This window comes from Ylistrum balloti, unplaced genomic scaffold (genome assembly GCF_031769215.1).
Source record: "Ylistrum balloti isolate Yb309-2 unplaced genomic scaffold, AGI_CSIRO_Ybal_v1 Utg370058, whole genome shotgun sequence".
NCBI lineage: Eukaryota > Metazoa > Mollusca > Bivalvia > Pectinida > Pectinidae > Ylistrum > Ylistrum balloti.
Window position 1 is genome coordinate 818137 of NW_026782107.1, and position 13604 is coordinate 831740.

The window sequence follows — 13604 nt, forward strand, 5'->3', positions numbered from 1 at the left end:
TGACAAAGTTGTGATCTTCTAATGACATGTGGGAGTTTATCTATGCAATGCACTAATTTAACTTCAGTTTGGATGTAAGATTAAGAAATAATGCAGAATTGAAATGTAAAAATTTGGAATGAAAATTTGGAAAACTTCTCCCGGACATTTAGATGGACACTTATGAACCCCTAATAATTTAGCTGTTTTTTAATAACTTTAAACATTAACACTAGAACTATTTCCTGTGTAACACAATTTGCTGGCTTTATGCACAATCCAGCATTTTAGCATTTTCAAAACACTGGAATCAAACTTGTGATAAAGACTAATTCATATAGTTTAAAACAAGTAATTGATGGCCTGTATGATAATTTGGTTATGTATCCTTTCACTGTAGCATGATGAGCAAGATCAAAGTAGAATATATTACGGTTTGAGTGGAAAGTTAAAAGACGTCTCATTGATATAAAGAGATGAAGAATAATGATGATAGTACTAACAATGAACTATTTATGAATAAACTTACATCATTAAAAAAATGAAAATTTTAATATCTTTCCTATACTGCCATCAATGCATACAACATATGACGTCACCCAAATCATAATAACTACTCCCAAATACAATTTTGATTTTTATATAATTGAATAAAAATCACCAACATAAGACGATATTCATGAGGATGACGAGATACAGGTCAACAGGTCAACAGGTCAACCGGTGAACACAGTGAAAACTACAGGAATAATAGTTGTGCCTAGATTTTTTCCATGATTACAGACAATAACATGTCTGAGGGTAATATTATCAAACAGATATAACAGGAATGTAGATGTTAATACTGGCCCTGAAAATCAAAATATCTCTCTCTGAATTGAAATCTCTTAATTCTTCCACCTTTTGTGTGTTCATTATAGGGTTATCTAGAGTTTCTTGTTTAATAGGCCTTGTAACCAAACACAAGAAAATGTTGATAATAATCTTTGAAAAATGTGTATTAGCTAGTAACTAGAGTATTACTAAATAATACAACCTGTATGTATATCAATTTATTTTTGTTAGAACTATTTCACAACCTACTCAGTCTTCATGTCAAGTAGAAAGTGTGTTATCTCCCATTAGATATATTGTCAAATTATCTCCCCTTGAAATTTGGTTTCCATTTTAAGCATGCAAAATAATGCATTTGTTGTCATTGTGCTTTACAACCATACACTACAGTTATGATGTGTCAATCTCGCTTTAGTCAAGGTAACTACTGTTGCAAAGACTAAAAATAAACATCTCACATATGAATATCATATCTCAGTTCAATCATTCTATTTAAAAGGTAAATGTGCTTCTCATAGTCTTGGAAGTTCTATTTATTTTCTAACGCCTCTGAGAAGATAAAGCACCAATTTGGAGACCCTGCTAGTGAATGAACTTTGACCTGTGTATATGCTATGTTGACTGTGTTCGTTTGTGAGGAGAATTATGGGCGCCATTGCTTGAATGATTGTGCGATATTATCTTTATGTAGATTGTTTTGTTAATTTGCTCGTTATAAACTGTTGCACTCGTTTAAGAGGTACTTAAAAGTATTTTATTGTCATAGTGTTATATTTTTTATTTTAGAGTTAACAATAATATATTTTATAAAGTCTTTTTTTTGTCATTGAATGTAGAAATCTCCCCCTAGCTTTCAGTTTTGACTATTCCTGTTTTTTTTATATGGATCATTCTACTTTGATCTGAGGGTAGTTAGATATGTGTGTCTGAATTAACTGTAAATTTTTGATCTTTTCGAAATTTTTCACGGTTTTAACAAACTGTGATGCAAAAAGGATTTGTGTTACAAGAATTTTGTAAGTAACTATTTTATTTTTAAATAATTTGATTTTCAAGGGATCTTACAATTTTATTCCACCTTTAAAAATGGTAAAAACTAGAACTCCTGAAAAGTAACAGACTGGTTTGTTCAAATAAAGTGTCTTTAAACAAAGTGGAGAAAATGTCAACTTCTCTGAACAAACTACAGGTGGTTGAGTTTTAAACTGTAAATGTTGATGAGGTGGACTGGTGCAATATTTCTTCCTTTGTAAACTTCTGTCCCAGAGTTTTGCTGAATGTAAATGTAATTGTAAAGTTGGAGGATGTACAGACCCTAGTCATTGCTGCAATGCTTAGTGATTAGTGGGAGGCATGTAAATCTTATTGGTAGATCAAGTAAATAACAAAAAAAAAATGTGTGTTTGTACTGTAATATTAACCTGAGGAATTGTTCATAGCCTCAAAACTCTGAAAAGTGCTTTTATACACTATAGTTAGAAACCATAACAAAATCAGAAGGTCTCATTGATGATAGATAATTGATGAGTAAACAATGGGGTCAAAATCCTGTGTAGTCAGGGTTTTAGTATGACTGTAGCACACTACATGTCATTATGTGGTGTTTCTAGTGGACATCGTGTAAGCGTGGTTCAAATTTATTACACATTGGGGGGAATATTTTACTTTAAAATCCCATTTAAATGTGGCAAATATTTATACTTTAAAAAGCCATTTAATTGTGGGGAATATTAATGCTTAAAAAAGCCATTTTATTGCTGTAATAATTAAACCAAAATGGCAGCCATTTTGATTACTGTATACAAATACTTTATTATGTAGCATCTGATTTCTGTGGTTTCTGCATCACAACATTGTGATGTTTAACTTTCATGAAACAGACTATAGTGTAGTACAACTGTTGTTTATTATTCTTGTTTTTAATTTGTGATGATAAACTTCCTGTGAATTTGTTTCAATCACAAAATTTGCTAAAAGAAATCGCCCGTAAAAGAATGTTTGTTTATTGTAAAGTTTGCTTAAATAACCTTGCTTTAATTTGAGAGCATTCATGACATATTTATTATATAATTATCAACCAGAAGTTGTTGGTAGTGATATCTCCATGTTTTTGTAGTGTGTTTGATTTTTGTATGGAGGTGAGAGAGAATCCTGTCCAGTGTGTTACAATTTGCCTTGGTATAAATCTATAGTTGCTTCCATATTTGTACATTGTGCTGTTTCTATATACTCAGATATGCATTGACTGATTTATTTTGTTTTTCTGAAAAGGACTATATATTATAAAGTTTCAGAATAATTTTTCATCTGGTTATAAATTTCACCAGAATCCTGCTGTCATTCTTCATCAAATCTTGTTCACTTACATAACATGTTAAGTCAACTGGTTGTTTTTTGTTCCTTTTTCTGCGTGGTTCTTAAGAGATATAAATTCTTAATATATCTTTTCCACCAATATTTTATTCAGTATGTTTAATATCACTAGATCTTTATTTACAAGTTCTTCAAACTTAACTATCAATAAATTACTTCATTAAAAACTGGAAACTTTCATAAAAATTTATGAGAAAAGTATTATTTTAAAAGAAATAAGTATAAACAACAATCTTATTGCAAGTTTTGAATATTTATGTTTCTATCACAATCTTTTCTGGAAAATATTTCCAGGTTTGTAAAAGTTGGGAGAGTGATAGCACAAACCTTTCTGAAACTGATGGTGCTACAGGTTATAATCTTGTTTTCTTTATAATATCAGCTGATGGTTTATCCAAGTTACTTCAGTAGTAGGACTAAAATCATCAAAGCTGCTTTATCAAAGATATCCAGTATTATTAAACTGCTTAATTATGGAGGTCCTTCTGCCCTGGTGGAACCAATTAAATTGTGAAATGCAAATGTGACAATTGAATTTAGACCAATCAAAATGTGCGCTGTACATGTGACAGTAGAAATTAGACCAATCAAAATCTGTGAAAACAACTAAATCAAAATACATCCTTAGTATATCTGTAATGATATTTTTACTGAGAACTTATTGCCATCTATCTAAAGCTTTGTTACTTATATGTAATGGAAAATGAAAATTTTTCAACTTTGACTCCATCACCATACTTTTAACATTTGGTGGCAAATGTCTGGTGTTTAATTCAGAGAAAACAGCAGCTGAAAGAGATAGTGAAACTAAAAATCAAATTATGTTGGCCTTGAAGAAATTAAAAAGTGTTGATCGTTATTTATTTTATATTTTAAATGTTTCTTTATTTATCATTATTGTACCATAAACCATTATCATTGTCATTTTATATATATATATATATATATATATCAATGCCAAAATACAGTGCGAGTGAAGGGTTTACTGTTGAGGATCTCATAATGACTATAAATAGTACCAGGTCACATGACTTATGTTACATTACTGTATGTTAAATGTCATGTTGGTGACATGTAATCCTGTGACTGAAGAAGGCCAAACTTTAAATTTCTTGAAAAATTTGAAATGAACATTTTGGTGATTGAACTGTTTCTGTAAACCTACTGATTTTGGTGCATTGTCTCTTTTTTTAGCAAATTAGATGAATTTGTACATCCAAAATAATTACTTTACATTTATATAAACAACCTATCAAAAGTGCAATTGGTGCAATAAAAATATTCGCACATTATTTCCAGCATGAAAAATGCCAAAGTAAGATTATTGATTAAATAAATATGTTTACAGTGAAACCTTATGCAATCATTTCCCTTGAATTTGATTTCTTGATAAACTCGGAAATATTCGATATCCAGAAAATCTTATTTCATTATTTTTGAAGTTGAGAAATTTGAAATGAATTTCTTAAATAAGTGAGGATAAGGAGACATTGTATAACACAGGAGATAAAAGCATGTTGTGGGACTAGACAGGATGTTTGTGGAGCTTTCCACTACAGTGTTGGAAGATTTCTTCTTCTTCATTATACAATGATAATGTTTTTGCTGAGCTTTATAAAAGTTCATACACACATAACTACCATGTACTTGTTATAAACCATGTGACTGAAATAAAATTTTAAAAAAAGATACTAATGTTGTTGTTGCAATCAAGGTTCTTTTGGTAAATCTGAGTTGTTAATTGTGTAACAGGAGCATTTCATGTCCGTCTTTGGACCCCAATAAGTTAAATAAGTTAACACCAACAAAAGGAGAAATTACTCCCTGAAGATTTCATCAGTAATCTATTAAGTGGATCATAACTCATCTTGTACACAAATTTAACATTTTCCTGTGATTGAAGTGTTAATACCAAGGAGATCCTGTTGTTGAAACAATGTACATTACAGTTGAAATAATATTTGATTTCAAGAACGCCTGGATCAAATGTGTCACAATATTTAGCGAACTTGTGAAGAACTTCTTGATGAATACGAGACCTATAATCCACTGTGTCAGTGTAGTAGCATGTGTGACTGGTGGAATACTTTAAACAAATTAAGAACAATGAAGAGGATAAAATATATTACAATAATGCAGTAGGGCACAAATGACCTTGACCCATTTTCCAAGGTTACATGGGTCAGAGTCTATAAATAGCTGAAATTATTCTTTTCTTGACTTATAAAATTTGCCCAGAAGTATCCAGGATCCAACTGTAGCTTAGAACTGATGCTTAGTGTTGTCTGATTATGAGATGTCGCAGTGGTAACACACTCACCTTTCACCTGACCATCCAGGGTTTGATTCCTGGAACAGATGTGAACAGGTATATGGTCACCCCCCCACCCCCACCCTGGTATACTCCTCTGACATTAAGATCCCATTCATCCAAGCCAAAAAACAGTAATTAATATAAACTGATAGCTTGTTTCACAATTGTTGTAAAAAAAGGTTTTTATCTTAAAAAAAAAACAAACAAACAAAAAAAAAAAACGGAGACTATAATAGATTATTTTTTGGGTTTATCTCCACATCAACAAACAGTTCAATTTGTAGGCAGCCTCTCCTTTTAGTAGCTAGAGACTACCTCACAGAACAACATGTGAGGACCATTACATGCCATCCAGATCAATTAGCATCTTACCTACACACAAAATCACAACACCAGAGAGCTGTCTTGATCTCAAGTTACTAATAAAAACAAACTATCCTGAGTAGAGATTACCTACACCTGAGATTGTGTTCCAATAAACACAAATTGCCCTGAGTAGGAATTACCTCCATTCTCTAAACTTTCAAGACCTGTTCAATAACTTTCAAAAAGTGTCTATGCAATCTTTTGACGGACAGATTAAAAGAAATCCTCACAGCAATTAAAAATACCAACTCATACTCGATATTAAGAAACTCAACAAAACAATTTCTTTTTTTCATTTTATTTTATACAAATAGAGATTCTGTGTATAGTGTCTATAAAACATCATATATTATCAATGATTTAATAACGTTTGTTTCACATACATGTATTTGCAAAGATTTCTTACTTTGTTTGAGGCAAAAACTTGTATAAAAAGGTAGAACAAATATCATTTTAACTTGACAAAAGTGGCTAGTTATAGTTATACATGTCCAAACCACACACTTTACATCCTTGAAAACAAGTTACAACTAGGTAATTCTCTGTTCCTTGAATCTGCATCCCTGAACTTTTGGTACAGAGGATGAAATGTAAGAACATTGTTAAATTTTATTTTCCACAGTTGATAGCACTGTAAGTCAACAAAGCTGAGTTAATGCATATAGAAAATGATTTCATGTTAAATATCAAATTTTTGCATTTCTTAAAATAGTATCAACTTTGGTTAATCATGAAATAAGTCAATATTCAATGTCCCAACTACCATATAATTTGATTTTATTAAGAGAAGCTAGAAAAATAAACAGACTCATTAACAGGTACCTACATCTAGAGTAAGTGAAACTATGGATTACCAGATTAAACAGGTGCCCTTTGGATGTCTTACCAAAAAATTCAAGAAATGTTTTCTAGCACCTTTTACCCAACATGTATCAGATACAGGCAGCCTGGCACATACTTACTGTATACATCACTCATACACACGTACATATATCACACATGTACATATATATAACACATGTACATATATATAACACATGTATATATATAACACATGTATATATATATATAACACATGTATATATATATAACACATGTACATATATATAAAACACATGTACATATATATAACACACGTACATATATATAACACACGTACATATATATAACACATGTACATATATATAACACACGTACATATATATAACACATGTACATTACACATGTACATTACACATGTATATATATAACACATGTATATATGTATATATAACACATGTACATTACACATGTATATATATAACACATGTACATGTATCACACATGTACATTACACATACATCACACATATATGGCACAAATTTCCATCACACTTAAAACACTCCCACACAAAAATAAAAGATTAATCATCCATTTTCTTACCATTTCATTTTTACGAGTTCAACATCTCATAAAATCATAAATACCACACACAAACATACTCCGTTTCCAACGTCAATGTAAAGGTAAACTTCAATCTAACACCAGTCAATATTTACCACTAACATTGCTACAGTGTATTAATGTCAGGTGTGTATTACCAGCCTATGAACTGCCAACAGTACAGAAATATTGCCGGTATTGTTAACAAACATAGGTTTCCCCTCCTTAAAAAAGATCAACATTAAAATGATAGCTACAAGTCATGAACTGTTTTTATTCGGCATTCCTGTGCATTATAACTAGATAAATCAAAACTAAACATGTAGCATTAAAACCCTTGTTCTTATCCTGTTGACATTCATATACCCATGAAAGCCAATGGAAAGCAGTCCAATTTTTTAACATACCTTAGAACAATGGCCAGTGTAACCTAGTATAACATTGAACCTAATACAAAAACATAACAAAACAGCTGGGCATATTTCTTATTCAACTTTTTTTCGCAAATTTTTGATTTCATGTAAATATGGAAGCAAGGTGAAATGTCATTCCAGTTTCTCCTCATTCTTGTCTTATTAATTACCTTACTACAAAATATAACACAGACTTAACTTCCTACAACACTACTAGTATTCATTGCTATAATTCATACATAATTAACCGAATCGAAATATTACTTAATGTTCAAATCAAAAGATAAGTTGAAAAGAAAACTAATCATTCATCCCGAGAATTTATCATGAATACATGTTAACAAACAACCTCATATGACTCCTCTCACACACAGGACCTTGGCATTCCCAACCCAATGATCTGTATAAATGTATGTATATAGACTGCTGTGTTGAAAATCTGAGCCAAGCCCCTGTGATAACGCACATTTTACACAGCTGAACCTCATAACTCTGTCTTATCCTTTTTACTCTTTTTAATTGCATTGTCCTTGGTCAGTTTGGCTGATTTTTCTATCGTGGCATCCTTTTTGGCTGTCCTGTTGTCGTCACGGTTCTGAAATAAAAAATAAACATCTAAGTTGAAGTATGATGGACAACAGAAGTTCTCAAGTAAAAGATATTAACAAAATTGTGATTGAAATTTAAACATAAAATATGTATAAAGGAAAGCTTGCACAGAGATTCCTGAAAAAAAGCTGTTATAATAGGACCAGGTGTTCCAGAAGTGCAAGTGTCTTCTGCTTTATACATCCTACATGCCATGTTAACCTCTATATCTGGTAGGTAAGTAATGTTATATTCTAAACCGTACCAGATTAATAACAACACAAAACACTGATATGAAAACATAGAATAAGTGTAAAAGTAAGCACAATTTAATCAAGAAGATGTATATATAAATGTAGGTATCATTTTGAACTGCCTGATCCATGATTCTACTGAAGTCTTTTTATACATAATGATTTTAAAAGAAATTTTATATATATATCCAAATAGAATTAAATCAAATATGTAACACCAGTATATCCAGATAATGCTGCATCGACAAGAAGACATTCCAAACATCACAAGTTTTATGACCAATCAGGACTGTTGTAAGGCATTTCTTGTTCACTTAAAGTTTCACAGGTTCTCGAGTCTTTAACCTGAAATCACTCATTTTTGTTGGGTAAAAGTATTTTTGCACTATGTGTTTCAAACCATCGATGTATATGTTTCTTCAAATTATTTGAATTATAGAAGACTTTTAGTATGTGTAAATTTCTATATGAAAGTTTGAAGAGACATTTTTTCTGTCAAGATATTCTTTACTCAGTCAACAAGTTGGAAGTTCTCATTCCGTACTGCAATAAAACTTCAGCAGCCAGCTGTCCATGGTGATCATGTAGTTTTTTGTTGGTTTTGCTGGGCTTTGAATTTCCACACACATCTGCTGATTGACATACATACATATTTGAGGACTGGGAGTGTAAATGCTGTTCCACAAATTGACTCCACCATTAATAAATGTAGTAAACATGTCCCTATATTGTGACAAACAATGTGCCTCCAATCACACAATTCATACAAATGTCCTAACAGATTTCCTCACCTGTGCACCAGCTCCATCATATGACTTCCCTTCGATGGTGACCTCTTTACAACGCTCCTGTTTCACCAAAAAGTCCTTGACCTCCCATGCCTTAGAGCCATCACTCAGCATAAATATCACACGATCCTCACTCACAACAAACCTGCGAATCAAAAGAATAGATACAATGGTAAAGAAGGCATTTTACTTTGTCTCTTAGATCACAACGGTGAAAAGTGTCATGATATTTCAAAGATAGGAAGCAAAATGTTTATACATAACAGGTGGTAAGAATGCTTACCGATATGTTGAAAATATATGAAGGATATTCTGGAAACAAGAAACAATATATTGTGTGGGCAATACTAAGGACAAGCATACAACCAGTATCTGCACTATCAAAATCAACAGAACAGACCTTTGATTTATAATCTCCACTGTATTGGAGTTTTAGGTATATCAATTATATATTAGTCCACCAACCTTTGTGTGTCATAATTAGCATTAAATAAACTGGTATGCCAGAGTTGTGAAATCTGTTCTGTCTCCTTCTGTGTAGGTCCTCCTGAAAATTAATTCATAGAATATCAATATTCTGGACAAATTAACATGTACAAGGAAACTTACAAACATACCTAAAATTTACAGTAGGTAATATATACATCATTTCTATCTTTCATATTGTTTCAGGATCAAAAAACATTTTCATGAAGTTTCATTGCCTGATACAGCTCTATATTAGGTATAACTTTTAAAATTTGTTTTAGCAGATTATTTTGTAGAGAGAATATATCCATGTATTTTGTGATTCACATATAATATAATTTAACTTACCTTTACACAGTAAGTTTTTAGGATTTTTTCAGGTGAGATCTGACTACTATATCCAAAATATTGACAAGTCCCATTACTAAGAAATATACTGGCAGGGCTCTCATCCCTCATTTTGGGACTGGGGCCGGGGGCCCTTTGAATTGGGAAAAATAATGGTGTTTTCCTTAGAATTGGGAAAACTTGGGGTCTAAATTGAAAAAAAAAGATACTATTTTGCATTCGGCCCCAAATCTGGCAGATCGAGAGCCCTGAATGGGTTCTTAAAATGAAAAGCCTGAGTCCAGGCATCAAATCAGTGATACAGTTTACAATTTTTACCTGATATAGTGGCAAACATCATAAGAGTTTTGCCTTTTTTTGACATTTTCAGCATCGCCTCAGGATTTGAAGGGTCCATCTGTGATAAATCTACCTTGGGAGGCTCTCTCTTCCACTCTGGTAATTCATCCTCCTCTAACTCATCCTCATCATTATCCTGAAAAATAAAATGATCTTGTATGATTATCTCAAAAACAATTCTGTTGATATGAATTTTACATGGAAAAAAAGTTTTATTATTATCAAATCTTGGATATCTCACTAATACTAATGATTAAAACTCACAAACACACACAAATCTGCTAAGAAAAATAGACTGTCAAGTGTCAAATTTGTGCATACGATATGTGAAGTTTGAATTATAAATTGATGTTTTTTTATGACAAGGACGTACATAAATGTGCAATTGCTCTGGGCATGGATTCTACATTTATTGTTGTTGTCAATAGGTGATAAGTGTATGATGGCTAGCTGTCTTGTCTACAATTCCTTCTTTTGATGAGAAGAGTATAAAACCACCCGCCTTATCATGTCTGATTTTTCCCAGTACTCTGATCTCATGAAACATGAAGATTCTTGTATCCTTCCACTTAATCCAAATTTCTGAATAATTTGTTTCACCCTGTAATTCTAACCATGTAATCTGACAGTAAAAGTCCCCTGGGACATATACACCTCCATGGTAAGCCTACATCATATTCCACTAAAACTGTCACCCTCCCATCTATTTCCATCAATGCAAACAAATAGGGAAATTATGGAGTTGACAAAAAATGTTAAGATTTTTTTTTTCATATGATAACAATTTATGGCCCTGGTTATAGAAGAAAACAAGAAATCCATGTGGCTAAACATTATCTAACTAAAGACCAATACACTGGTAACAGCAGTAGTAGTGGTGGGAATAATTACCGTACTATCGGATTAAATATCAGTTTGGAATATATTAGTAGTAAGGGCAAAAACACTCTTCATTTTAGTTTCTCAACATTCCCACCAAATTTTTAGCCAAATGGCATCAGTTGAACCAAGAAAGAAGTTTTAAATATGTTTTTCGAGTTGGCTGCCATTTCCGGTTTCAGACTGACCCCGAAAATTAACAAGACTTGGTCAGGAACATCTCAGGACCATTTCAGGCAAGTTTCTGCTTAAGTCCATTGTTGTAGCTTGAGAAGTTTAAAACATCTTATCACAAAATCAAAAATGTTACAAATAGGAAATTTAAATGTGATTTCAAGGTTGGTGGCCATGGCATTTTGAAACCAACCTGAAAACTGACACAACATTTGCTCAGTACCATCTAAGAGTCAATTGAGGCAAGTTTCAGGTTAATCCCATTGGTGGAAGTCGTGGAAAAGTTTAAGATAAGTTTTTGAAGATGATGGCCATAGTGACTGACCAGAAAAATATTTGTTCAGAACCATCGCAAGGTTCTTTCACAGTTGTATACCTTGGCCTCATTTGAGAATGTGACATTAATTACTTGGATTGGCCAAGATTTACCTGGCAAATGTCAACAATGAAGTAGAAGACATTGATTCTTCCACAGCATCTGGTATTATTCTATTTGTACTATTTAATGAGACTCTTCTGCACATAATTTGTCCTGTTTTTGAGTTTGGATTATAATGATGTTCACACATTGGTATTTTCTATTGCTAGAATTGAATGGGGGCATCGGTAAATGAGATTGCTTTCCCATAATTAGGTTGAAACAGTTGAAACGGTTCAAATGGCCCATAATTATATCACAATAAAACAAACACGCTGGTTCCCGCTGTTGGAAATGATACATCTACTGCTCAAATGGTGTTGTTTCAGAATTTCTTAAAAATAAAAAATAAAACATCATCCATTTACCAGGGTAAACTTGTATATAATAGCATAATATCAAGGACTGACCCTTTAAGCAGTAATACTTAAAACTAATAATATTTAGCAAAATATTTCACTCCCCAACCTTGGCCTCAGTCTGTACCTTGCATTTCTCTTTCTCTTGCAGGCTGAGCTGGCTCAACTGTTTCAACCATAAACATGAAAGTGACCTTACTTATATCTGATAACAAGCAATAATAAAGGTATTAAGAGTGGAATATTTCATGACTCCAAGACTCAGTGAACAAACACAAGCCTTCACACCTTCCTTTCTTCCCTGTTCCTGTAAATGCATTTAGTAAAGTAAGAAATACTTTTTTTTTAATGCTGGATTTGCTCAAATTAAGGGGGTTGGGGGTGGGGGGGTGGGGGGGTATGTGACCTTTTGTTTGGTAAACAGTCTAATCTGGATACAAGTTGGGCTCACTGTTACTTGTGTTAAAAACTCATTTTATGTTGATGTCATGCCTTATACATTATGCATGTTATTTTTCATTTCAATATTCCTACTGTGATTTTGTTCTTTGTATTTTTTTATGTTTTGCCGTAAAATAGCTGTTTTGAGCTAATGTTACGTGTTTTATTGTATACGACAGAAAAATTATTTCTATCTTGTATCTTAACACGTGCACACTATCAATATAAATCTGACTTTCAGTTTTGAATAAGTCATGTCGTCCCCAGATTGTTAACAAATAAAAACTTAACAGTCCATGTTATGAAACAGTTATGAAATTGTCATTGTATTTATGCTTAACATTATGGTATTAAAAAGCAATAATATGTTAGTAAAGTGCTAAACTGCAAATCAGTCAATGAATTTTCCAGTCGACATAATTGAGGACGAAACGGCGGATATAGGTACTTACTTCCCACTGATCAAATAAGCGCTCCACGTCTGCGTCAGAATAATCCTGTATCTTCTTCTTTTTCCACTTCTCTCCTGCAACATTATCCTCTTTCTTATCCTTTTTATCCTTGCTGGCCGATACGACACAGTTGACAAGGAAAAGTAGAATAAATACTTTGCGAAAAAGATTCATCTGCTTGCGACACGCCATCTTCCGGTAGTAGGTATAAAACAACAGCAAAAATTAAAACGAAACTGCAGTGACATGAGGATGGACTTCAAATATAAAATTATTGTCTTCAAATATAAAATTATTGTCCCCGGAAAATCAATTTACATTATATATAGTTATTGGGAGTATGTATTACTTTGATGAGATAATTTATATTTAAACAAAAGTTACCATTTTATAAT

General features: G+C 32.2%; 1 protein-coding gene across 1 annotated transcript; it reads right to left on the reverse strand.

Annotated features, from left to right (window-relative positions):
- Nucleotides 1-7205: 7205 nt before the first annotated feature.
- Nucleotides 7206-13401, reverse strand: LOC132549453 (LDLR chaperone boca-like). The gene is made up of 5 exons (XM_060213397.1): nt 13210-13401; nt 10466-10622; nt 9797-9878; nt 9335-9476; nt 7206-8296 (listed from the first exon to the last, which is right to left on the reverse strand). The coding sequence occupies exons 1-5, from the start codon at nt 13399-13401 to the stop codon at nt 8186-8188; spliced, it is 684 nt and encodes a 227-aa protein (XP_060069380.1). The 3' UTR covers nt 7206-8185.
- Nucleotides 13402-13604: the final 203 nt, after the last annotated feature.

Coding starts and splice junctions, on each gene's coding strand:
- LOC132549453 (XM_060213397.1), bottom strand. CDS start 13,401: ATGGCGTGTCGCAAGCAGATGAATCTTTTTCGCAAAGTATTTATTCTA. Junction 10,623..13,209: donor GCTTATTTGATCAGTGGGAA/GTAAGTACCTAT, acceptor TTTATTTTTCAG/GATAATGATGAGGATGAGTT. Junction 9,879..10,465: donor GATGTTTGCCACTATATCAG/GTAAAAATTGTA, acceptor ATTAATTTTCAG/GAGGACCTACACAGAAGGAG.